This window comes from Anas acuta, chromosome 2 (assembly GCF_963932015.1).
Source record: "Anas acuta chromosome 2, bAnaAcu1.1, whole genome shotgun sequence".
Classification (NCBI taxonomy): domain Eukaryota; kingdom Metazoa; phylum Chordata; class Aves; order Anseriformes; family Anatidae; genus Anas; species Anas acuta.
Window position 1 is genome coordinate 46822043 of NC_088980.1, and position 27746 is coordinate 46849788.

Sequence of the window (27746 nt, forward strand, 5' to 3'; positions counted from 1 at the left end):
AACTTTCTGACTGGGAAATAATTGCTGGGATTAAAGTGCTCGAGCTGTGCACTGAGATTATTAAGCCCTGGTCCAAGGCCCCCTGTCCCCACTGGCTGTGTTCTGAAATTCCAGTTTCCCGTGTGCGGGGTGAGAGGGAAAGGAGAAGAGGATTTGTTATGAACGTGTTTCAGAAATGCATTTTCTCCTTCTCCCCTCCCAAAAAAGTGCTAGAGGAAGCAGTTACCCATGTCAAATCCTAACTTGGGGGCTCCCTGCAGCTCTGGTGATGCCGTCAGTGGTGCTGGTTCACATACGTCTTTTGTCAGAGCACGCTTCCCTTGCAATGAGTTCCAGCTCAACAGTTGCCAGCTACATTTTAATTTATCTGTGGCTGTGTAATGCTTTAAAGATGTGGATTCTCATGTGGGTGTGTCGTTGTGGGTACATGGATCAGCCCTTCACAGATGAAAGTGTCATCCTCTCACTAAACAGATGTCCTAAATCTATTCTGGGGGAACATAGAGGAGCATTCTAGCCAATTCATGCCCTCTCCAGTCTTCATTAATATATTATAAATACTGTGGGATGATAGCATTAGGGGTGTTTTGCTTTTGAAGGTTTGTTTTGTTAACTGACAGAACGATAGATTAATGCATACTCCAGGTCCTTGGGTGTATTGAAAACGGGCTCTGATTTTTGTATTACTTTTATTTTTTATTCAATAGGCCTGATGCTTCTTTTTGTTGCTGCCGTACAGTACAGACCGTGTTCTTGCTTCAAGTCAGCAATAGGAGGAGAAATTTGTGCTCTAAATGAGTGAAGCTCTGAAGAAGCAGAACTCTCACTCTCTCCCTCCTCCTAGGTTAAAATTAGATCTGCTGGTCTGACAGGAAGGGGCTTACTTCTCTTGCTTGTTTTCCAACTGTCGAGCAGAGCCTGTAGTCATGCTGCACAAAGCAGCAGCATTCCTGGATCCTTTTAATGATGTATTGAGAACTTCATTGCCTCCCGATTTAATGAGTACAGTGAGTGTATTCACAACTAACAAGAGCGTGCTCATTAAACAGCAGTAAGTTAACTGTCCTATTCTCTTCTAGCAATTTGATTCATAATTAAACAGTGCCATATCTGAATACAACGCTGGGTTGCCAAACGGAGAGGTTAGATGTTTTGAGAGTATGCCTGGCTAGATAAGATTGTTGGAGTATAAGTAATTTAGCTCAGTTTGCCTCGCTGATAGGGCCAGTTTCCTTGGTGGGGGCTTTGTATTTTGTATTTTTCCAACCAAGCAAAACATTTAGATTTAAGCAGTTAGCCAAAGCATTAATTTTAATAGTCTTTTAGTATGTAAAGCTTCCAGTTCTATATTCTGTTGTATTGTACTGTTGCTGTTGTGTAAACCCCAAGTAGCCAGCTGTACTGATTGGAGTTACCAGAGTGGAACTGGGAGCACAACTGGACCCTTAATTGGCATAAGACTGCTGCGTAAACTCAATCTTACAGTCCTGATGGTTAAGTTATGCCATTTAAAAACTAAAGAGATTAGCTTGATATTTTGGATTTGCAGATGCAAGTTGGGTGAAGGGTTATGCAGCCCAGAAGCATGCAGAAGCTTGTTTCAGTTGTCCTCAGTGGTGTTAAAATAAAAGTAGTAAGTGCCTACAGAAGTTATCTGCACCCAACAGCACGCTTATTTTGATTTTGCATGGAACCAAGGGTGAGAACAAATACCAAATGTGTCTTTGTTCTTAATCTCATTTCTGGTCTGAAGTATTTTGGTCTTTGTAATTAAAAGCACAACTTAACATATTTGGTGGCAGAGGGAATCCGAGGCTGAGGGAGGGATAGCATGCATACTCTGTCTACTTGTCTACTGGCAACCTCCTGACACTGTTTTGGGTCTCGTAGAATAATCAGAATGATACCAAGCCAATTCTTATTTAGAAACAGCTCACAATCTATTCTGTTTGTGTATTTTTTTTCATTTTCTTTCTTTTTTTTCCTCCTTTTTTTTTTTTTTTCCAAACTGGCTTCCTAAGAGCCACGCAGTCCTTGGTACCTGTTTGCCATATGGAGCAGCAGCTCCCATGAGGATGGAGGCAGATGTACCGAATGCCTAATGCAGCCATCTGCAGCTGCTGCCTCTTACCACGGGCTGTCTGTACTTGCTCTGGTCTGCGTTCCCCAGCCAGTCCCTGCAGCAGGTCCCTGGCATGGATGCCCATCGAAGTCTATTGAACATATGCTGAGTTTTCTAATAAATAATCATTGAAGTTTCCTCCTTTCCTCTTTTCCTTAAGAGCAGTCTTCATTCAGATATGCTGAGCGAGCATCATCGCATTCATCTTTTGCATCAATCCTGTTGAGAGTAATGGGAATGGTAAGGTTCCTTTTCAGTGTAAACTTACTGCTTTGTTCATGCTGCTGTGTTGCAAAACCTACTCATGAACTGTTTGAAGTAATTCAAAAGAAACAGACCTTTGTACACTCCAGCATATGGAAGAACTTGTTGGGTGTTTTTTTTTTTTCTTTCTTGTGTGTATGCTTTTGTTGCTGTTGTGTTTTACATTTGTTTGTTTAGTACTGTGGTTTAGGATTGCCAGGGCAGAAAATGACTGTTTCAGGAACAAGCTGCTTTTAGTTTACTCTTACTTCTGAGGTTGAATTGCTATGACTTTTTTAATACTACACCACAAATCTAAATTAGAGGAGGAGGAGGAAAGTAGAAACAGTTTCTATATTACAGTGCTCACTTCTGTTTTTGCAAAATCTTTTTAAATTCATCCCAAGCTTTGTATGCATTGCAGTTTACGATTTTCTTATGGTAGCCATATAACTTACTTTATACTTTTGATATTAAGACAGTCTACTACTGTGCCCATTTGCTAAGAGAATCTGTTTGCTGACTATGCTGGGCATCTGGAAAGCTGATAAATGTTCTCAGTGTTCTGGTTCAGAATAATAATTTATGCTGCCTACGAACAGAGTTTTCAGAGAAGCTGAAGGGGAAGGATACTTGCTTGTGTGGGTGTGAAATGGCTGTGTAGGGGATATTCTTCCTTTGAAAATGGTGCTTGTTTTTTTTCTGTAAGCTGTCTTAGCACATCTGTTTAGTTTGGATCTTTATACCTACCGTACCGGACAACAGTTAGTACAAAGTATGAGCTTTTGTTACCTTGCATTAGTAAAAACAACACTAATTCTCTTCCTCAATCTCTCTTCAGGTTATTTAGAAAAGACAATGACCTTTTTCTTCCTCGCCACCAAGCACAAATAGTACTGGAAGTTATATTACATATGTATCAGATAAAATTGTTTAGAAAGGTTGAGTTGAAATACACTGCAGGTAAAGGAAATCAAAAAAGCTTGCGCTTTGCACATAGGGCTTATTATGAGTTGGGCCATAGCAAATAGGCTATCGAAGAAGAGATGTGCCAGGCTGTAGATTTGGCAACGCTGCAAAGGTAGTTGAATTAACCTGTGAAGCTGACAGTCCTCTGAGGATAGGCAGTGAGTGGATGGATGGTGTGGGTCATGCAGTCCCGGACTGTTCTGCTGTGGTGGCATCATGTTTTATGGATAGGCAGGAGGCATCTAGTTATGCCTTGAGGCTTTGAAGGTTTTATCAGCAGGATGACTTTTCTTTATGAAAGGCTGTGTGTAAGCAGCACCAAATAATTATTTGATTGTTGCTGATAAAGGCCCCGTGTTTATATTTTTGCAAAATCTGGGGTAACGCTCAGGTATCCAAATCTGTCTCCTGCTGTTCTTCCTTTCATTGTTATCTATTTGTCTTCCCATCCTTCAGGAGTAGAGGGAATCTCACTGGGTGTACAGCACATTCATTAAGTAGAATGCGCTTTGGGATTTCTACATGCCTTTTTGTTATTGTGAATCAGGGGAAATAAAAAGAGGGGGTGGTCTTTCAGAAATGATTTACCCAGGTACTATACATCAGTGTCTTAGTAGAAACGACTTTTGTCCCAGTGGAAGCTGGCGTTCCCAGTTCCTTTATTTAACAGCAAATTAATTATTTAAAGATGCGTAGAGTGCCTCTACAGTGCGAGGTGTCCTGATTTGGCAATTCACATCACAATTGCATAAGCACTTTTGCATGGAGCTGCTCAAAATACATAGAAAGTAATGGCTTGTATTTCAGAATAAAGGCTGCCAAATACTAAACCTTCTATAATTTACTTGGATTTACTGACTATTTAACAATGACACAGTCTGGCAAAGGATAAATAGTCTTATTGTCTGTTCGTTGTTGATTATAGTGTAGGCAAATCTTCCTGCTGTTAAAGATGGATGGGCAAGACAGATGGAAGATGGCAATTACACACACTCACTGGAAAATCTGGAAAAAAACATTGCTTGAAAAATTCTTAATTCCCAGAAAAGAAAGAAGTCAATTTCATAACTGAAAAATGAACGAAAATGAACAACTGATTTTTACAAGATACTTCATTTACCAGGATTTTAGGGAAATGTGGAAGTAAATTCCAGCTTGCAGACAAAGGGTACGAACAGGAAATCTTTCTTCTGTCTTCTGCATAGTGGTGAAAAGAGAACATTTTACTCTGAAACTTAAGCCTTTAAATTCCATTCCCATTCCCTGAACGCTGAAATGCTGCATTTGTACGTTGCTGTGTATACTGAAAAAAAAAATAATATCCCTAACAGTGGAATTCACTCCTGATAACTTGAGGGTGGGAAGATGTTTTCTTTGAAACAGAAGCAGGTACGATAATTGCCTCAGATCCTGGGTTGTATGAAATATTTTCACTTGTTATTACTTCAAATATTGTTATTTCACTATTGGGCTTAAATCTCATTTCTCCCATTGCAGGTGTTTGTGTGCAAACTTAAGATGAAATTCAGAAATGCAGATGAGAGCAGGGCTGCATTTGCAAATTTAAACTACCTAATGAAATCCACCGCTCACCATATGGTGAATTTCAGTCTGCTGTAATCCCAGCCTGATACTCATAACAGTCCTTGTGCTTTAATATGTGAAAACTGCATGAGTCAGGGCTGTCGTCAAGCAGGAAGCGGTGGTGTGAAAAGGCACTGGGAATATCTGCAGCTCCACTGAGGAAGCAAACGATGGTTTATATATCTCAAAGGCTGGACTTTGTCCAGGCATATGGTTATGCTCAGTCATGAACTGGAGAATAATGAAGTGATTGAATGTAAATCAGTCTGAAAACATGCAAGAGAGTGAAGGATTTCTATAGAAAGAAGACAGTCTGAAATGAGGAATCTTCTTTTGGATTGGAGTTGGGCTGTCAGCGATCAGACGTTTGATGTAATAGGAAGCACTGGAAGTAACCATCAATGTAAGTGTGAGCCTTTTGAATAATTGCAGTTGATTTTTTTTATTTTTTAAGAATCTGGGTTGTTAGACAAGATAGGGAAGATAATTTCAACAAGCAAGATCAGATGAGAAATGCTTAAAATTGGATTATCCTTTTTTTTTTTTTTCCTTTTTTTTTTTGTCTGAAGGGGTATCTGTTTTGAAGAAGTTTTTGCTGGGAGGGAGTAGCATTCCATAGATACAGTGATTCAAATGTTTGTCACTGGTGTGGACTTTCCCTTGGAGGATGAAATTTATGCATCCTTTGTTTAGAAACAGAGAACTGGATCAGTCCACAGAGAGCTGCTGCTGGGAGAAGAGGTGGCTGCAACTGCAAACTTGTCCTGGGTGCGAGGAGACAGGAGGCAGTCTGAGAAGAACAATTGGGATCTGTCTTGCAAGAGAAATTAGGAAATAAAATTTCTTATTCCTCAAGAAAACTACTGAGCAATTCTTTCCAAATTCTTCATCCTTAGAATTTGCTGAGGGGACCGTGCACTAAATAAAAATGCCATTTAGGGGAGGGTAGAATTTGTGACTGTCTGTGTCTTTTAGGAACATAAATTCAACGAAACGGGGCTTAATTTGTGGGAGTAGTTGTGTGACTGCCAGATGAGCTCATAGCTCTGTTTGTCTATCAGTGTGTCGAGACTTGCAGCAGGAAGCCTAAGCCTTTTGAAATGAAAGCACTTTAAAGTGCTGCTGTATTTTTTTTCCCTGTAAATAAGTCTCACTACTTTTTGTGAGAACTTTGGCAACATTTTGTGGTGCTTTCATGACAGTATATTTGGTTTTCCTTTTTATGCTTGAGGAGAAGCTTTGCTAACCTGTATTTCCTTTGGAGGTTGTTTGCTTGCAGTTGTCTATGCAGCTGTGTGCTGAAACTAAAAGATTTGGACGTAGTTAAAAATGTTGCTGATGCAAAAGGTATTCCGAAGATCAAGGTTTTCATGTAGCCGGCTGAAGAGAGAAGTAGTCTGACCCTTTCTCTTTGACTCAGTTTGGTATCTTGTGCAACTGCTCAGCCAAGAGAGGGCGAGGAAACTTGTGCGGGAGCCAAAGTTACAATAGCATTCAAATGACCTTACAGCATCAAGAGCTCTTCGTGTGGGGGAAACGCAAATAGAAGCGACACTTAAAGCGAGCCTGCTAGCCAAATGGTGAAATTCTGGAGGGGGGAAGCAGGCTCAAGAAAGGAAGAATGCTTTGCAGATGACCAAGAGCAAAAAGAGCTGACAACCAGGTACAGTGCCGGCTGCTGCGGGGTTGCGATTCCCTGCTTGTGAACTTCATAGGGCTTAACTTTGAGTGCAGTTCGTATGTTGTATGTGTGCAGAGGCATTGCTAGTCACGTTTTGAATCATCTCAGACAAAGAGAGGGAACATGGCAAATGCTGCTGTAGTGCTTTTAGGATTGCCTTACTCTGCAGTTTAGTTCAGTGTTGTTTTTCAGCTGTTGCGCTGCCTGGCCACTTTCTCGGGGAGTGCTGAGCCGAGCTGCCACATTGTATTGCCACATACAGGTTTTGTTCTGGGGCAGGGGGAGAGGCTTATGCTGTGTTGGGCAAAAGTAGGGCAGCAACAGTGTGCTGTGCTGGAAGGGGTCAAGGATTGCTTTTTATTTTGGCTGTTTTCTCCCTCTTCCCCTGATTGGAGTTGTACCTCAGAGGCTAAAGTTAGTGGTAGTAAAATGCCACATTACTTAAAATGCTGCCACCATAAAATATTGCCTTATCTTTTCTTTTTGATAATAAACCAGTAGGGATTTCAGTTATTGAAGATTTTCTATCAAAGATTTTTTAAGGCTATAGACAAAACTGCTTTAGGCATCAGGTAACTTAAGTCATGATGCTATTATTAAACAGTTGTTGTGATGGGAGCAGGTGAATTGGTGCAGGCTGAATTATTTGTACAGCTTTGCAGGCTGTGGACTCCAAAGAAATTACATCTCTTTGGGATACCCGTAGGATATTCGTGGATAAATCGTGTATCACCTATTTCTGTTGGTGATCCTGAAGCATGAGGGGCAGTGGAGGTGTTAATATTTATATGCTAACAGATACTTTGGTAACTTCAAGCCTATTTACTGAAGTATGCTATTAGTGCTACCTGTCTAGCTGGTATGCTAGACTGTTCTGTTGTTAAAATGGAAATTCTTACAATATAAGGAGCTTAGTTATGAGTGTTTCCTTTGGAACGAGAGATGACTTGTGCTGGGGGTGTCATTATTTTATTAAGCACATTTGAGTTTGGTTTTCTTGCGTGTATTTAAATTGGAAACCAGAACTTTCAAAGAGGAAAAGAGAAAATGGTTACAAATTATTACATGAATTTCAGAAGGTATCAACTCTCTTTTCATACATCTCTATTATTTAGAGAGTAATTGTAAAATCTTGATGGCTCTGAAATATGTGGTTGCTGTCAGAGTGAAGTTCTTGTGTTCTGGTGACTGGGAGGTGGGAAAACTGAACAGACTTTTTTTTTTTTTTTTTTTTTTACCCCAACAGACATAGTTACTGTGAACTTGTTCGCTTACCAGTAAATCAAAATGTAGTAATCTTCACTGCTGTGATAAAATGGGGAACAAGTATGTGTAATTTACTGATTCTTTTTATGACTCCACAATTTGTCTGTCTGAACTTTGTTAAAAGCATAAGCACATTTAGTGAACGTATAAAAAGTTGCAACTGCTTCTAATCAAGTTAAAACAAGAAATCAACTTTATTTAATTTTTTTTTTCACATGCTTTTTGTTACAAAATTCGATTTATATCTGTGCCAAAACAGTTTAAAGGGCCTTTGCATGCTTGGGAGCTTTTTAGCTTTGGAACAATGCCTGTAATAGCTGTTCCTTGCTCTGTGATTGACTGACTTGAAGGAAGTTGAAATTTCTTAATCAAAAGCCTCATATTTACAAACTTCATAAAAATGCTATCAACTGGCACTACCTGCAGTGCTTAAAATCCTGAACACACTCAAAAACGATCTCAGTGCTGTTTTTAGACAACTGTAGGAAAGCAAAGAGAAGGAAATTAGAAAAAAATGACAGAATTGTTAGCATCTCTAACATGACTTTGCAAATTGTGGGAGCAAAATTGCAGTTGGACAGAGATAAGAGTTCATGTCAGGTAGAAATAATACCTTTCTTCTTAGCTCCTTTTACTCTTCACCTTCCCTGCCCCTTCTAGTTCAGGTAGGATTACATAGCAACCAAAGCGCTCTTAAATTCTATGAGGAGCCCTTGTCCACTGGGAGTAGACTAAAGAGATAAAAGTATTATTGAGTGAGATACATCTGACAGATTTTCCTTGTTCATTTTTACATGGCTTACTTTCCTTTTGTAAATTCCTATTTTGCCTCAATAAAGAACGTGTAGGTATGGTTAACACAAAGAGTTTTTGTTTGCCCTGTGTAGTTAACTTATCCTTACTGTTTCTTTCCATTAAGTCGTCTTCCAGTGAGGCTTATATACATGTATTCATCACAGAGTAGTCCAGAATTTGTCCCTACTTAATTTTATCTGTAAATATGGAGGAACACATGTCTTGCACTGGTGTTAAGCAATTATCAGTACTTGTGGAGGGAAGTCCTTTTTGAAGGAAGACATTAAAATCAGAAATATTAAAAATAAATCAGAACACTTTATTTTATCCCCCGATCTTTTGTTCATTCTGGGTGTCACTGTTTAATTTATCTACATCTATGGCATGGACTACAATGGAAATATTTTTTTTTCTGGTCATCTGTGTGTATGGCATTAACGCAAACTCTGAGAAGAAAGTTGGAGGCAGAGGAAACCACCTGAAGGTTGTGGTTAGAAAATGCCCTATGGTCCTGAGGTGTTGTTCAGTGAGCAAGTGAGCAGCCTGGTTCTAAATGGGTGATGGGAGCTTGGATAAAAGCAAAGAGTAGGTCTGCACTAACACTTGCAGTCTTTGCACACTAGCAAGAAAGTTGAATAAATCTTAATGCAGTCTTTTAACAGAACTGAAACCATTGGGACTAATTTATAATACATTTACTAGTCTTTCTAATTAGGATTTTAGTTTGGGTTATTCTTGCACAACTCATTTCAAAAATAAAATAAAAGATGGGGGTGAATATGTGGCCTTTTAGAGCAGTACAGCTTGCCTTCAAATCATTGCTAGTCATTGTTGGGCTGTACAGGAATTATGCTCCTATTGCTTCTAATCCTCAGGTTTTCCAAGGCTTTCACCTTGTGGTTTCCATGTTGTTGGGTTTTTAAATACCGAAACTATTTCCTCATCGACTGTGGTGCTGTCCCATTTGATCCTTTTTGCTCTAAAAGAGATGAAATGTTGTTCCTGATGTCATTTGACTTGACACGTTCAGGGTTTCACCAGAGAGCTGGAATTGAGGTTGAAAAACGTAACTGACAAGGAAACTTTCATTACAGCAGATTCAAAAAGAATAGATGCCTTGTTAGGCTCAAAAAATCATGTGAACTTGAGCCACTCAAGAGCTTAATTTAGTGGAAGCCTGGCCTGAGAGGCTTAATATAGATAGCTCAGATATCATGTGGAAATTCTAATTTAGACATGTATTGATATAAGAGACGTTGAGCTTATTTTTACTCGTTCCTGGCTGGATTGTTTGTTTGTTTCCTTCCCTTAACCCCACTCTTTATTCTCAGGAAACGTAGTGCATTGCCAACTGTTACTGCACAGCTACACCCAACTGTACAAGGGAAAGTGGAGGAAAATCGGCCCTCCCATACTGCTGCTTGTCCTGGGCTAGCCAGTTTTCAGGAGAGTTTTCAAACAGTTTAGTCTTTAATAAACATGTTTGGTACTGTTCCTGGTGACTTTGATAAAGGAGGTGAAACACGAAGAGACACATGCCTCTGGTCAGGGTATTGTTCAGCTTGCTGAGCACTGGTGACTTCTGGCTTGGGCTTTTCCTTTTCTGCCCGTAAGTGAAGTTCCTGGAGAGGTGAGAGAGAAAACGTGTGTGGTGCGGAAAATGCTCATCTCTCCAAGCTGAGACAAAAGGAGGTAAGTTCAGATGCATGACTTTCAACCCCCTCCTTCAATGGAAAGCAAAAAAATCTTGAAATATTTATCTTGAAGTGGAAAAGTACAGGTCAGTCAGTCAAGTACTCTCCTCTGCCTCTGAAAGAAAGATGCAACTTCACTGGGTTTTCTACTCTTTCCCCTTTTTATTTTCTAAAGTTAGGCATAAGCACTGGTATACTTGCGTATTTCCCAATACTGTAGCTATTACATCAACAGCACAGTAATTTTTAACTAGGTCTAGAAAACTCAGTTTCTGGCATGGTCATTAACATAACATCACTAGGAAGGTCACAGTGTAACTGATGTGACTTGCCCTCCAGTGAAAGTGTCATGGGAAAAACAAATGGACAAGTGGACTCCCTGAACTTCTCTGGATGTTTATTGTAGCCATGGAAAATTCTGCTTTGCTAAAATCTACTTTAAATTTAAGAAGAAAAAAAAGCACTCTAAATCTTTATATAAATAAATAAATATATATATTTTTAATACAAATATATATATATGCTTTGAAATATCACTTCAAATCTGCACAGGAATTTATTTGGGGTATCACTGTACTGGTGATGTGGAAGCAGCTGGTGATTTTAACTGCACAAGAGAAAATACTTCTGAAACATATTCAAAGTGTGAAGTAACTGTTGTTGATATCACTCCCAGGCTTCTTAAAATGAGAGCTCTTAATGCAGTCACAGTTTGTGCCATGTGACTCTGTAGGATAGGATATCTTTATGTTTAAAAACTTTGTATGTTTATGTTGGGTGTTTCACTGATTGCTTTGCTACTGACAAGAAAAGGTTGCATCAAATTTTTGAGAGTATCTATGTGAAGGACAACATCGATCTGAATCATTTGCATTAGAAGTAGGTTTTGTTAAAAGTACCTTACAAAATGGAAACATTTGGTTTACATTAAATTCATTCTATTAAACAAGGCAAGGCTTTTCCAAAGAAAAGAGAATAAGCAACTGGGTAACTTTTTCGGTATTAATGCATTCGTGCATTCCATACAGTGCCATCAAAATTCTTCTGTCTCAAGGTTTGATGGAAACGTGCCCCACGTTGCTTTTTGAGATTCTACCCTTTAATTGTGCAGCTCAGGACTTTGGGTGATGAAGAATCACGTGTGTTTTTCCAGAAGCAGTGATCATAGCATGCAATGCAATAACACAACCCACAACACAGGTGTCCACACAAAGGTGACCTGGACAAGCCTTTTAATCTCTTCATTTTATTACAATTTTATAGTGAGAAAAATAACTTCTGAAGTGTTGAGTGTTGCTATGGCCTACAGAGTATCATGTACTTTATTGCATGTTGTTTATAAAGACATCCAGAGAAAAAATTGTGGGGGACTACTGAACTGCAGACTGATGTGTATTTAAGTACTTCGTATTATTGACAGGTTTCTAGCATATTCTGATTTTACAGTCAGTGTTGCCTATAATGCACTTATGCTCATGAAAAAATACCATTTTCAATACAATTTATTGAGATTACTTGTGAAGTATCCATTACCTTGGAAAAAAATACACACGTTCTGTTTGTGATGGGCAGGGATGCGCATGCAGTGAAGGCTTCCCGGACTCGATAAGCTGTTGTTCAGTCTGCCTCTTCAGTCGCTCGTGCCATCAGACTAAGCCGTGGGGCTGTTACTAGGTCTGCAGAAATGTTTTCTGCTGATAATGTGCATGTCTTGTTGCTAAAGCTATTTTTAGCAGCCTGGTTAGACGCTTAGAGTCACCGAGGGACAGAGTCCTGGCGGGGAGCTGTAAAAGGGAGCTGCTGCTGGCGTGCAATGGGAAGGGGGAAAAGGTTCCTTTCATTCCCCAGTTGTTGGGTCTATTTTTGACTGTTTTCATATTTCCTGATAAATGGCAAAGAAATGGCCTGTTTCTCAGGTTTGCTAGCTTGAGAAAAAGCATACCTTGGGCTAGGAATAATCCCCGTGTCACCAAGGGAACGTTACACAAGGGGAAACTTCCTTCGGGACTGCAGTAATGTTCAAAGGCTCAGCATCTTGGGATCCTTTTCACTAGTGAATCCAAGAGCTGTTGCTCTTCATCATGCTTTGGTGGAAAGGCTCTGACCTGAATCATTTAGGATGCAGTGGGAGTGATGATAGTTTGTGTACTGCATTTGCTCATCCACAATACTTTTCTGACTGCACAGTAACTAGGGAAGGGTGATGCAGACAATGTCACCAAAAAGGGAGTTGGTTATAAATTGGAGAACCTTGAATACAATCATAATGCCAAGGTACAGGCAGCTTTTTAATGATTAAAGTTTGGTATATAAAAAATTAATATGAAAAGACCTCATGCTTCAATTTGATCTATTTTATTCATGGAGCTATTGTACATACAGACAGCTGAGGTAGCAAACTAGCACAAAGCACAAGAGGGCCCAACAGTAAGCACATTTATGTGCTGCATTATGAATTTGGAGCAGGAAAGCTGCTGTCTTTCCCTGGTGGCAATATACCTAGCGAGACTGCCCTAAGTATATTGCCGCACTCCCCCTCGCCTCCTGTCTTCCAAATCTTTTTTTTTTTTTGTTTTTTTTTAATGTGTGCTTTGATTTAGAACAGAAATAAATTCAAAGGTCACCCCCGGTGTTTCAGCCTTCACATGCATGGCTGAGTGAATGTGCTTTTCTTGGCTTTCATGTTAATCTTTGCAAATAAAATTTGCAGGTAGAGAATTCAAAATGGAATTCAAAGCTGCTTGAGACTTCTCTAAATGACATACCTGGGAACATTGCCACATAGCAGAAACTTCTCAGTGATGTGTATTTCATTGCTGTGGGAACACCAAAGGTAAAGTAAGCTAAGCAGTATCAGTTGCAACAGTGCTTAATAAAACAAGGTTCCGTGAAATCCAGTAGTTGTAGGCATGCCGAAGTAAAAGATCAGCCATCTGTCTTTCTGCCATTTATTGTTAGGCTATATATGTGCCACCATACTCTCTCTTCATACCAGGGATGCTGTCATCCACCTGATAGGAAAAGCTTTTTTTTTTTTTCTTTTTCATTCACTCAAATGAAAATATCTTTTCAAATGTCTGTCGTCTTGTTTCCACAAGTCTGGATCCGTTCATACTGAGTGTCATCTTCCTTCGTTTTGTCTGGTGTGCCATGCTGAGATTACTGTGGGGGGGCTGACTTCGTGCTACATGTGCAGTCTTGAAGATTTTGTTGGGCTTAATCTGGTTGTGCAACTGTTCCTGTGCAGAATGTTTAACTCCAGGAAGTTTCTGTATGTGGCACTTCAACTTTGTCAGGTCAGGTGTTTTCTACCCACTGTCATTTAGAACATGTGATGTATTGTGATAAAATTGCAAACTCGCTAAGCTGAAGTTGAGCTTTATTTTTACAGCTCTTTGTAATTCATCTGAAGAACATAGACCTTAATAGTTAAACCCAATGGATATGGTGGTGCCCTGTGTCTTGCAGCTAGAGGAAATGATGATGAATGCAAACTGTGCCATGGTAGCTAAACATTAGATGTTTGGGTTTAAGGCTTATGGCATGCATATCTCTCTCTCTCAGCCTGGTGGCTGTCCTGGGGTAATGTAAGAATGATGTGGCTGGTGTCCTGTCTGGTTGCCTCTTTCTCTGCACTCCCAGGGAGCACTGTGCAGCTGTAGGGTCTGCAGGCACCTTTGTAGCACAGATAGAGCAGGCTCAGCCTCTCTTCCTCTCTTCGTCTGTAGGATTATGCGCTACTGCCGTGCAATAACATGCATCAAAATTACCAGAACTGAGTTTTAAAATAAAAAAAAAAAAAATAAAAAACAAAAACAAAACAACAAAAACAAACAAACAAAAAAAAATAAGCAGGATGAATTAATATATCCACAGTGATGTAGCTGAGGTGCATGACTGCAAAAAGAGAAAGTTCCTATCTTATAAGAATAAACTTGTGCAAGGGGAAGGAGAAAAAAAATGTTTGAATCTGGAAACCTGCTGCTGCTGCTAAATATTATGCCAGGACTTGATACGTGCACTTTAGCAGCAAGAATATATTCTTTTGTGCTACCTGTTTGGGTTTTATATGTTTTGTTAATTGTGCTGTAAGCGTGTACCTCTATATAGAGGCCTTTGAACAGTTAACAAGTGGCTCTGTTCCTTGTGTGCTCAGTACATTCAGTTCTGAACAAGCTAAAGAATGGAAACCTAAGTGACACTTTCATGCAAAAGTTAGGAGGAGAAAACTTGCAGAAATACCCCAAAATGCAGTACCGGCTGTTAAGTGACCTGTTGTCTGCTGCTGAACTTGTCCTGTGTTGTTTTTTTTCTACCTCACTGTAGATTTCCATTGGCTACGCTGAAATCAGTGGGAGCTGTAACACACCTTTCTGTTCAGTACCTGCACTGGCGTGCAAGCTCTCATTTGGCCAAAGGGCTCTGCGGGAGACCTTACAGGTGTGTGCTGTATTGTTTCCCCGCACTTTCACAGTGAGTTCAGGCAAAACTGGTCTCTTATCTGGCACTTCTGGCACACTTTGCAAGTGATATTAGCCTAGAAAGTCATGGATCCAAGTCAAGTGGATGACCTTTTCCTCCTGCTTACTAATAAACCATGTTTTTAGTGCAGTCGGTGTAGGTAGAGAGGGGTTGAGGAAGAGGGCATTTCAGCAGCGGTTCTTGGAGCAGAGAAGGGGGCAGCAGCATGCCTTGCTCAAACAGCAGAGACTGGGCAGGGTGTGCAGGCAGCTGTGTGGCCTCAGGTGGTGGTGGAGTCTGGACTGAGAAGCAATTTGGGAGCAAGGGCAGGAGGAGCAGCAGAATTGCAGGTCTGTGGTGGAAACCTGTGGATCTCTTGCAAGGAAAGAGCTCTGGGAAGGCTCTGGTGCAGCTTGTCACCACCAAGGCATTCAACCCCGAGGGGCTGTGCTAGACTGACTGCTGCCTCAAAGCTGGCTGCTCTTTCTAACTATAGAGAGTGGCTTATTTTGGCATTGATGTGTCAGTTGCTGCTGCTGATGGAAGTTTACACAGGAATTATTGCTAGGCCTGAGTCACGGGAAACTGTTACTGTGTTTCCTGTTCCTCCCATGGAGGCTCCAGTGCAGTGATGAATATCGGTAGGGCATTTTCTTGATGAATTTTTATTTTCTGTTTAATAATATAAATGAACTATCTGCACTTGTCATCCTCCTCCCCCTTCTTTCTGTGGTGAGGGACAGGCATGTGAAAACCGAGCTTCTCTGCAGTGGGCGATCGGACATTGCGAAGATATAAGAGCCTATAAAAGAGTCCTATAATATTACAAAGCTACAATTTCTAAGTTTTGGCAGAATATTCTACTGAGAAAACCAGAAAATGGTTCTTAGTAGCAATGGGATGCTGTGTCTTTGCTGAACCCTCAAGCTGGTACAAACAACAGTATGCTTCTGGAGGCTTGAGTCTGGATCCAGAACAGCAAGGGAGGTAAGGGTGGTCTACTGTACCCTGGTCTCTACTTTGCACTAGGAATAACTGTAATGTTTAGTTCCCTGCACCCTGGAAGGGGAAAAATTGCAGTTTTGACTTTGGAGTGTGGTCGTTACATTTTCTTAAACTGATTCATGAATGGCTTAATAGACTACTATGTCCTTGTGATTGAAAGGGTACCCAATAATTTATTAAACAAAGCTAAAACTGGTAGCTCTACAGGGGCAAGTAATGGCTTGGAGATCTCTACTGCTGTTGGGCATGCTTTGTGGTGGCAATTCAACATTTATTGTGGAAAATCCTATTAGATCCCCAAACCTCAGACATATGCTGTGTAATACGTCAACTTGCTTGTGCTGTATTTGGATTGAAAGCTTTTCCAGGTGAGTTATAGAAAGAGTTAAATGGACTGACTTCATTTCAGGGAAGTCAGTGCCTATAGAGGATACAGAAGTATTTTTCTAAAAATACTCCTTTAATGATGAGATGTGCAATAGTCTCCAAGAGAGTTCCTTTTTCCTGGTCTGCCAGGTGAAGTTGCAACAAGTGCTCCCTGGAGCTTGTTCAGTAGCATGGAGTGTGTCATATTCTCTCCTGCCAGCAAAAGAGATATGGTAAAGCTTTGATGTCTGTTGCTAGAACATACTGGACAGAGAGCCAAAAAAATATTGAGAGCTAAATAATGAAATTCAGGGTGCTCTGTCTCAAAGCCCTTTTAAATGTTATTGGCTTTAGCTGTCAAATCTTGGCTTCTTCATTTACCTGTTTTCAATCAGTCGAGAGTTTGTACGCCAAATGAGCAATGTTCACAGGGGATTTACAGAGTAGGTAAAGTGGTCTGTTCCTTTCAGGAAATCCTGTGTTTATATTCAGAATTGTACATGTAGGCCTTACTTTCCATTTTGCTTGTTAATCTAGAAATCTAAATCTTGCACTACTCCCTTGACAGAAGCTTGCTTGTGCAGAAGCAGCAAAGAATGTGAAAGTCTTTGAAATAGACAATTACTTTGGTTTTAGTGATACTTTCTTCTGGTGTCATAGTTTATCATCCTCTTCAAATATAACTGTGGACACTGAAAGTCTGGGACGTGTTCCAGTCTTACATCTGGGTAAATATTATCATTTTGTGCAAAAGTAAGTATTGAGAAGGATAACTTTGCTTGTGATAGAGTATGAGCATGAGTCAAGGAAAACGAACCCCAGTTGTGGTTCTGAGGTGGGCAAGGCCTTAGGGCAATGACTTCCAAACTCTGCCAAATTTAGACCATGAAAATAACATTTTGAAGGAAGACATGTCTAAGCATTGTGCTTGTATTGTGGGATGCTTTCTTTTCAACTGGGAACAAACCAATTAGTGATATTGTTATATTTTTTCAGTTGAAATAAGTGTGTGTAAGCTTCAAATGCTATTTTCCACAAACTTGTAAACCTGTGTGTTGTTCTGTGTACTTCCAGCTTTACTATGTCGGAAGTATTTGACCAGATTTGTCCAGGTCATCTCATTGCGTATGCTAGGGTTGCTTTTGATATTGAAAAATGAGTTTTCAGAGAAATTTCCATCTACCAGTGGAGTTGTAAAGCACACAAAGGAAAGAATCCTTGACATAGGAATAATGTTTGTCCAAGAGCTATTTTTCCTCACTGAAAGCTGGCTTCCTTGCTCTCCTGAGGCTGTTGGTATACTCAGAATGCTTTCTGACTGGGTGTTAAGATATGAATAAGTCATAAGGCACGCTGATAATTGGGGAACTCAACTGACTGATTGGTAAGCAGGTCAGCTTGCCTGGTCCACATACAGCAGTTCTTCTCCATCAGCAGCAGAGCAGTGGCTGGCAGGGGCAGTTTGGCTAACTGCTTTCTTATGGCCTGTGCTGTGACTCTGGTGAGTAAGGGAAATTCAATGTCCAGAGCCATCTGCCCTGTGTTTTGTAGAATATGTATCTACACGTAGGTACCCGAGGATGGCTTCAAAAGCCACCATGTTTAAGCACTATTGTGATTATTTTCCCAAATCGGCTTCCAGACTGTTGGAAAAACTTGATCCTTCACTACTGAGTGAGTTCGTGTTTCATTTTTGTGGTCCTTTGGGAAAACCATGACGCTGGACTTCAGCTTCATTACACAGTTAAGAAGGATGGTTTAGTCTGGAAGTGAAGAAAGACTTCTTCAGTTTAATTTGCATTTTTACCTCTTAGCTTGTGTAGTCCTCTCATGTAAGGAGTGTGGTGGGGGGTTTGTTTTTATGAAAACGTATCACAGTGTTATATTGCCATGTTCATTTAATTCCCCTGGAATTTTCTAAAAACACTGTTCCAAAGTGTCTGCTAGTGCAACTTTGACTTTAATGGCACCAAGCCACAGATAATTGGCCCAGTTTCCTCAAATTCCACAGCCTGTTGTTAAGATAAACATCCCTGGGTTCCCAAGAACACAGATGCATGTATATGGTAATATACCGGGGATACAGAGCACCCTTTAAACAGGGAATTGTTACTTTGCTATGCCATTTTTGACATTTGCACACAAGGCCGGTAAGCAGAAGGATGACTCGAGACAATGACTGTGCCAGTTTCTGAACTACATCGTAAGGGTTTGAGGGCAGCTGTCAGGCTTCTCCCTGTTGCTGTACCGCTAACTTGTATGGAGGCGGAGGGAGAGCAGCCCCGCATGGGAATGGTATGTGTTGAGATGCAGCCTCGTTAGTCAGCGGCTCCATGTGACCGAAGCTTGGTAAAAGGCCCGGGGTTGCTGGGTGCTTAGGAATTTGTAGTCTTGTTGTGTCTCTCTCTGACACTGGTACCTAAAGTGGCTTTTGAGGCCTGTGTATCCGCAGGCGCTGGAGGTCTGGCTTTGTCCTTGTTTAAGAGGGCCTCAGTCTGCATTTCCTCCAGGCCCAGTGCTTTGGAGAGGGTCGGGTTTGGTTCCCACACAGCCTCTAAAACACAATATCATATTTCTGAAAGCACTACACCCATATGTGACAACATAAAGATAACAAAAGAAGGTGGGTATGAGGCACAGTGGTTTTTATGGCCAGTTAAGAAGCTGTGGAGTAGCTTCAAGGAGCTGTTTGCACATTTAGGATTGTAAGGCATCCCTGAAGAGCGAGGAGGCTCTCGAGGAGAGTGCCAGCAGCTGGAGCACATGAGGAGGCTCCCTACTAGGGAGCCTGGGTACCGATGCTACCAGCTCTTCTTAGCATCCTGAGCAGGGCAGGAATTGGTGGGAGGGCATGTCTTGGTGGTGAGTTTCCTAATAGCCATCAGTGCAATGGCTGCTAGCAGTAGGAAGAAACTTGGGGTGATTATTTTCCTATTTTCTGGAAGAACGAGACATCCTTACTAAACAGATGAACAAATGTTTAGTTTTTCTTTACTGTCTTTCTGTATGTTTACTCAACTGGTCCGAAGCAGTAAATCCCAGCCTGAAGGTGGGTGGAACAGGACACAACAGGCATGGTTTTATTCATTTATTTATAGGACTACTTGCAAGGGATTTGTTGTTTCCTTGTTGGTTCTTCTCAGCCCATTCTCATCCTGGCACTATATTTGTAAGCAGCAATTTTCATTCTGTTACGTGATATTTTATGTAAACATTGTTGATATTTTATGTAAATATTTTGGAAAGACTGCTACTGAGATTTGAAATAATGACATTTTTCCAGTCCTGTAAAGCAGTGCTTTTTTATTGTGGTGATGATGGTGGGTTGTTGTTTTTTTTGCTTATTTTGTTGGTGCTTTTAGCATTTTTAGTTTAAATTATGTCAACTCTACATAGACTTAAAAATAATTGTGTAAAGTGAGAAATTCAGAAAATCCTCATTCAATAGGAGAAAAACAATAGTAATGCAAAACAAGATTAAAATCCACTCCCCTCTGGTTTTAAATCATGATAAATATCTGGTTTGAGTTGGTCAGTTCTTTGTTTAGGGTTACTTGGCTAAATCTCTTGGCCCTACTTTGTTAGCAGGTAGGTGATCTGTATCTTTGTTTAAATAGGAATAGTGGTGGGGGAACCACTGTTGTAGCATGGTCATTCAGCTGCTGTCACTAGCTTCACCTGCATTTCTGTGTTGTCCTGAGGAAGAAGGTACAGCTAAGCTGGCTGATTACTGCTTTGGCTTGGAATGGTAACATATTTTAATTTCAGTATCTTTACGTACTGCATGGTGTCTTGGGCCCAGGCATTGTTCAGTAGGGTTGTTGGGTTTCTGTTTGTTTTTCTTTCTCCCTTAGTAGTAGCTAGTTGGTGTGTGTTTGTGTTTGTGCTTCTTTTCTTTTCTGTATTCCACTTCTGGTCGAGTGTTCTTGGTCGTCCTTCCCGTGGGTAGGAAATGAGCCCACGGTTTAGAGCACAGGCAGTGTTGTCACCTCTTCTGCTGAATATTGGAGAAGTTGTGGTCATCCCGCTCCTCTCTCCCACAGCTTCTCCCAGCTAGCAGAAAAGCTGCGCTGAACACATACCCAGCTTCTTGAAGGTCTTTGAGGCTGGTGGAGCAGCAGAGAGGATAACTGAGGATAATTGGAGATAAACTGGGGAGTTTTATGCTCTTGTGGTGTATCAACACCACTTCTCAGGTTTCTGTTGACACCATTCCCATTCATAATATTTGAAGACCTGGTTTGCTGCTGGTGTAATAGCTTCCACCATACCTGAACTGTCTGACAGCTTTCCCTGTCTGAGCCAGGTACAGTACGTCTAGCAGAGGCCTCCCAGCCAGCAGCATGGGGCATTGCAGGAAAGGGGATGCGCTATTTTTTTAATCTGTTTTCAGTTTATTTGTTCACTAGTTCGAGTGGGAAGAGGGAGGGCAAGTTTGGTGGCCTGCATTACATAGAAGGCAAGGGAGCTGTACAGAGCTCCCAGTGTAATGTGATTCTTACACAAGGAAGAGCTATTTATAGAGCCCTCCACCATTGCCTCAAGGAACTTCAGAGAAAGGGCAGTGTGACAGAAAGCTGGATGAGCACATGCTTGGGCACTCACAGCTGTGAAGGTCAAAGCGAGGGTTTGTCCTGCAGTGTGATCCCACTTTGCCTTGCCCTCAGGGGAAGAGACTGATGGGCTCCTGACCTAGTGGTGAGAAACTTTGGTTTGTGGGGAACAGTGGTGCCTTTTGTTGTTGCTGCTATTGTTTGGTTTTGCCTTTATGGAGGTTTTTATTTGTGGTGTTTTTACTTGTGTTACTTTTCAAGAAACGATGCCTCAGTCTTGATTGATGACTTACTTGTCAAAGGAGGCCAAGCAAGGTCACAACAGCAGCTTTGGACACAGAGGTTAAGGTTTTAGGCTTTACATGTTTATATTATCACTTAATCAGCTTTTTGGTTATTGCTGCTGATATTCTGGCTTTTGCTGTAATGGTGACTTCTTCAATTCTAAATGACATTGCCATGCCACTGGCTGATAATCAGGTATTCTCCTTTCAGGTGCCTTCACATGCTTAAAACTTGCTGGTTATGAGGCTTTCACAAAAAGTGATTCTAGAAGGCCTTCAAATCTTCATCTTGGAAACCTTCTTTAATGGTTTCATAGGCGGGAGAGCCTCTCCTTGGGAAAGCATACCCCTGAGAAGGTCCTTCACAGCAGCACAAGTGATACAACCTCTTGGCGGTGATGCTTAGCTGAAAAATATTGAATTTGGCTAAACTAAAAGATTCCCAACTCCTCTCTGAGGAGAGAGGGGAAAAAAAAAAAAAAAAGAAGCCTGGGGTCACTGGATGCAAAAACCGTGTTAAGAGAAGAGGCGGTACTGTCTTCAGGGTAATCTAGGATAAATGTGTAATTAAAAGGTTCTTGAATGGCTTTAAAACTTTGGATAAGGTTGTAGCTTAAAGTTGTCCAAGATACTTGTCCCATGAATTTGCTGTAAAAAAAAAATAATAAAAATGGATCTATTCTAACATCAGAAATGCTGTACTTATTTTTATGTAAGGTGTCAGATGATAAATTATCAGTTTCTGTCACTCATGTATGACATGACACTTTGACTGTTTACATCCCTCCCTCTAGCTAGGTTTAACTGAGCAGTCACCATTCTGCATGTTTAAAAGCTAGCTTCTGAGTGGAAAAGAAACCCTTCTTACTATACAGGAGGGTATATAATGAAAAGCAAGACTAAAACAACTCAAAATTATTTGGGATCGAATTAAGTCTTCACCTAAAAGTTAAAGTGAGTCCATATATGTCTTAAATCCAGATCTATTGCAAATGGTGTTTTCCTTCTGGTCGGACAAAGTGTATTGAAATTGGTGTAAACATTTTCACTGATTTTTGAGCCCATCCACTCACTTAGTGAAGAACTTTTTTTAATTAAACAAACAAACAAGCAAAAACTTTTGTAGCTACAAGATGTGAATTTCAAAGAAATGAGCAAGTCGCATGCTGGTATCAAGTTTTACTAGGTTGATTTGGTCAATTCAGTGATTATTTTCCAAAATGCAGATTGAGGACTATAATCTGAATTCCTGGGGGACAGGTCAGCATGTTAATCTGTTTCACAGACTGGGCAGATAAAAACGGGCTTTGGTTCTCTCCAGTGTCTAGATGGGGTATTTGCATCTGAAGTGATTTTTTAATGTAAATAAGAAGCCTGACAGTTGTTCTTAAAGAACTATGTAAAACCTAGCAGACTTGGTAAAAGAGTTGTTTAGCGAATTTACAAAGTGTTGTACAACATAGGGAAGAACCTTTCTGGTGGGACTCTTGCAAGAACATAAAAGGGAGACATTTGCACATCCTGAAACCCTCTGAAGTATTTAACCAGCAGACTTAATAAATGAGAATGCCGGGAGCTACAGAGCTCTGATCCTGTAGATGCTGAGGGTGGAAAACTCCCTCAATCCCTTGGTACCCAGAGGCTCTGTCTAAATTAACAAATACTTTGGTCAGTAGGGACAGGTGAGTAGATCAAAGTTGTTGGCACTGAAGTTTCCCAGATCTGCATTGTTGATTTGGGTGGATTAGTTCAGATTACATTTAGCTTGGCACTGCATGCTGGATGTCCCCACTACCTGTGCAGTTTGAAGCTTTCTGAAGGACAGAAATGGTGTAATGTCAGATGACTTTGCAGTGATGTAGCCCATATGGTTATTTGAAGTCTCATCACATCCCTGTTTGGCAGCAGGCTGCATTTGAAGCACACCCCATAGCAGAGGGCTCAGGTTCTCTCTTTTAAAAGGGAATTGTGCACCAAAAGTGGACCAGAGTTGTTCTGAGAAACCAGTAAATGGGTTTGCTGCAAAACCATGCTGCTGAACCAACTAATGTAAGTAAAGCATGAGTCTGCACAGCACAAGGATGACCTGCTGGGAAAGGAGAACTTTAGTCAGGACTAGAAAGAGACTTTTCCCCCTTTCTAAGGAAGCATTCCTTTAAATTTGCAGCTGTTTGATTGAGCTGCCATTTTACACTAGTGATTAAAAGGATTATCTGATGCATAAAATTTGATCTAGATAAACTTTGAACAATGCTTAGTTATCTGAAAACCACCCCAGGGTGCAGCCGGTGGCTCTTGGCGAGCGTGTTGTTTGTAGGAGCTCCTGCCCTTTGGCAAGTATAGCGGGGCGCTGCTGCTGCAGTCCGAGATGGTAACGGGCCTAATGGGGCCGTGTTACAAGTACTGTAGAGCTGGCACTGCTGGTCTTTTGTAGGCCCTCAGTGAGTTACTTTGTCTCTTTTATGGCTTTTAGGGGAGGAAGAAGGACCATGTTAACTCATCTGCATCATTAGATTCAGAGTTGGGTTGTGTTTAGTCCTGACTACAGGAATACTTAATGTCAAATGACTCTGGAATGGCAAATAGCTTATTTTATTTGTATCTGTAGGAAATACCAGTGTACGAAACTCAACCACCTCCCAATAAAACATTCCGCAAATGAACAAAGAATTTTTTTCTACTGGCCAGAACCCAGAAATTGCTGACTGGTGTGGAGAATTGGTTTTTAATTTACATCAGAACCTCCAAAGCTTAGCTTTTCTCTGATGTACGCTAGTAGTTAGAGCTGGATAACTTCTTTTATTTTTATTTATTTTTTTAATCTGGAGTGCAGTGCAGGTTAACCCCAGCTCAGTTTGGGTTTGGTTTCTGTAATCTACACCACCACAGGTATGCTGCAGCTGGAGTACCCTGTGTACTTTCTGGTTACGTTTTCATTGCCCTGCCTGTTGTGTACCCAACCTTTTCTGTAGATGTATTACTAGCTGATGGTGGCATTTGGTATAATAGAATTCAAGCTTTTCATACAGCTAGCCATGTGGATTTGAAGCATTTATTGGGTTAAGCCAGTGTCTGGGTGTAGAGGAGGTGTGCAGGAACAAGTCTTCATGCTTTGTCGTTCCTCTTTTAAAGGCAAGTTTTGAATGTGCCCTTAATGAAAAGCTTGCAAATCCGATGTTTTGCAGAGTAAAATGACCTGGTTGAAAACATTTCAGTGATAAACTTCGCAGAACTAGGGTCTTTCTGCAAGCAGGTTTACAGTGCAGGAATAAGTTCAAACATCTCAGATTAAATATTTCTTAAGACCTGGCTCTGTTTATTGACCCAAACAGTCATTGTACTTAGACTGGCAGGAATGGTGCAATGCAGCTGCTGAGGCAAAAGCTGAATTATGTTCTACTAGGTAGAGTAGAAAAGTTGTTTAAATCCTGTATGTACACACAAATGCTGTTTGCTGCTGTTGACGTACAAGTAGAAAGAGTTAAATGTAGGGTATTTTCAATGAGAAAACTCATAATTTGGCTAGTAAATTGTGCAGTGGTTTGGCTCTTAAAAGAAGTAACTAGGAAGCACTGCAATAACAATTTTACGGTCTTCTGGTTATGATCACTGTATATGCTGGTGAGACATTCAAAATATTAATTTTTCATATTTCATGGGTTTACTGTCTTCAATGCCTGTTTCCCTTCATGGATGAATCTGGTAAATACTGCTCGGCTGTAGCTTTTCTTTTCTTGATCGAAAAAAAAATATATATATAGATGAAACTTTAAAGGTGAGGGGAAGCTGTGCCCTGGCCCAGGGGCTAAGATTTGCCCTGCAAGAGAGGCCGTGCAAACAGTGCCTCTATGGATTTTATAGATCCAGTCCAAACAACAAGGTAAATCTCTTTCGACACAAACTTCGAAGGCAACCTGCAATGTTACGGGCTGGCCAAAGTTTGGTCAGCCCGTAACAAAGTTGGGTTTGGTCAGGAGCATGTGGGAGATAACATGGTAAATGAGTGGGGATGATCTGGTGTGTCAGACGATGGATGGCTGTGTGTGTCCAGAAAAGTTTCAAGTCAATTTTGAGAATGTGAGATCTTGCAGACTTCTTGTAGACAAAATACACTGTAGTTTATCAGTGTTGTTCCATTTGGTAGTGTTTTGGATGTTATTATCTTCCTGCAGTTGCCAAGGCAGGGCTTGGCAAAGAGGGGAGAAAAGGGCAAGACATGTAGGAAGACTCCTGTTAATATTTTGTTAGCTGCTCCCAGCCATGTCCTTGCTCACAACAAGAGATTTATCTAACAGTTTCCCAAAACAAATGTGAATTGCAGGTGTGTGGTAGCAGCTATGACAAAATGGAGCCCTTTTAATCATTCAGTCCCTGCACGTCCCCTATGTTTTCTCCCTTACAGTTTAAGCTGGTGGGAAAATGAAGCTTTGCAATTTAATTCCAGCTTCATTGAAACAACTAATTTCTAATACCAGTAATCTCTCTTCTTATTCCTAAGGAGCCACTTGAAAGAGGACCATTTTAACAATAATTAATACAAGTGACCCCATTGTTCTTCCCAGTCTGTCCTCTGACAGTGCAGGAATAATGGATGCTCTGCAGGGGAACTAGAAGACTTTGTTAAAGCATTTGAGTGAAACTTTCTCTTCCTGCAGCAGCCGCAGGAGTGCACCATTTGTATGAGTGTGTGTGATCATAAACTTATCATATGATTTAATCTTTTCCTGTAGCTATTATGATTATTAAAAAATACAGGTTTCAAGCCTCTTGAATTTGAGAACTGTTTTCAGGTTATGCAATGCTATGCAGAAATACAAATGTACGTAATTGAGGAAAATGTAATGAAATGTCACTTTGTGCATAAGGTTTTGTTTTTTCCAGAGTTAATATTACCTATACTTTTTCTAGTTGTGGTACTCTTATTTCAGTGTGGATGAGTCATCATCGAGATCCTTTGAGGGGGGGAGAATTTTGTTTTGTTCTTAAGTCTGCAGTGAAAGGAGGGGAGAAAAATTCTGAGAAAAGGTGGTATGAAAGTTGGTACAGTGATGTTACTTTATGGCAGGATTTCCCTGTGATTTACCCACAGAAGTGGGAATGCATAATCTGTAAGGAATGCGTAATCTGTAGCGTGACAGTTTATAGATGCTTCAGTCTTGCAGTGAGTTTCTAGAAATAGTCATAAATGCCTTGGTGAAGCAATAACATTGCTTACTGGAAATTCCAGAAAATAAGATGCCAGACTCCTCAGCATAACTCGAACAGCAAGATAAAATTATCTGCATATGTTCCTGGAGATGAAAGAGAACCACCTTCATAGGATTCTCCAGACAGCTGTTTTATTTCTGCTTCTCAGTGAACCACCGAACAAAGTGTGTTATGTTGCTGCACCTTTGTATTGGGTTGCATCTGCACCTTTTGCTTGCAGACCAGTGCATTTGTGTCACATTGCTGGCTCGTTCTCTGCTTTTCCAGTGCAGTCTAGGTATTCTTGTGTAGCCTGTTCCTATGATGCTACTTCTGCCTTGCAACTACTGCATATATAAAATCTTTCTTTCCTGTCCTGCAAGTCTTTTCCCAAGCCTGGTTTTCGGCAATCCCATGATTGCAGCCTCTTTCCCTAGCAGTAATACACATTTGCATCTTTTCTTATGCTGCTCATAGCAAAAAGCAATATCATACTATGGATTACTGTGCTACCATTAGCCCCTTGCACAAAAGGTTTGGTGAAGTGAGCCTTGTGGAAAGGTAAAGCCGTGAAAGGCTAAGCTGTACAAGGTGGCCCAGTGGAGAGGATGAGCCCTGTAGGTCGATCAGTATAAGATCCCAATCATTCCTGTATTGTTCGGTATCAACCAATTTCAAATGATGATGTTCCTAAAGTATCGGTAGAACAAGCAGTGATGGGTGGTCTGCCTGCATAGTGTGGTTCCCGTAACAAGCTGCCCTGGCCTACACAGAGCTCTCCCTTGGCAGAAATGTGAGAAAGTAAGTTGGTGAACAAGCCGATATGGATGGACCATGCTTACTCCAAGTTAGGTTAGGCAAAAACCTGCCTGTTTAATCAGCCATTGGTAAATAACACTATACAAGGAATAGTGCTTTTCTACTTGACGCAACTCTGCAAGCTGCAAAAATAGGCAGCTGCTCTATGTACAGTATTTGACTTTTAGTTCTTGCTGAATTTTTCAGGTTAGATTAATGCTTAGGGAAAAGAAAATTATTCTGATTTATGCTGTTTGGAATGGTTTGAATTAAGCATTTGTTCCTTTTGTGTTTTACAGACTTCTTGAAGCCAGCTCTAGCAAAGAGAAAGAGTTCTGTTTTTGCCAGCCAGACCCAGTCTCCAGTGCTGGTCCCCCTGATGGCAGTTTGTACAACCCTCTGAAACCTGCCAAGCTGGACGCCACAGCTTTGCACGACTGCACTTTGGCCGCCACTGTGCCTCCTTCGGAGCTGTCGAACCATGCAGTCCAAGCCTGTGACACAGGCATTCATGAAGAGCACTATGTAAGCGAAGCAGCGGAAGATGATGTGCCAGACTGCAGAGAGTACAGAGATGCCTGCACCATTACTGGTAAGCAGTCAGATCTTTTATCATGAGAAGTTAACATAGAGTTAAGCTTCTGTTCTTAAAACATTATGAGGTATCTGGCCCATGGCTAGTGCTGCTGCTGTTGTTCCGTGCTTTTTTTCTTGTTCAGTAAGTGATTTCACAAGAAC

The 27746-nt window shown here is 40.8% G+C and overlaps 1 protein-coding gene across 5 annotated transcripts in view; it reads left to right on the forward strand.

Moving 5' to 3' along the window:
- Positions 1-27746, forward strand: part of TRAK1 (trafficking kinesin protein 1) — a 128797-nt gene that overhangs the window by 18435 nt on the left and 82616 nt on the right. For 3 of the 5 annotated variants that reach the window (XM_068674645.1, XM_068674643.1, XM_068674647.1), the window contains one exon: positions 27308-27600. Coding sequence is in view for 3 of the 5 variants with exons in the window: in XM_068674643.1 (XP_068530744.1) it covers positions 27308-27600 (293 nt within the window). In the remaining 2 variants the exon portion in view is untranslated. Of the gene's footprint in view, positions 1-6420; positions 6582-27307; positions 27601-27746 lie in introns of those variants that run through there. The other 2 variants (XM_068674642.1, XM_068674648.1) reach the window with 1 other exon arrangement.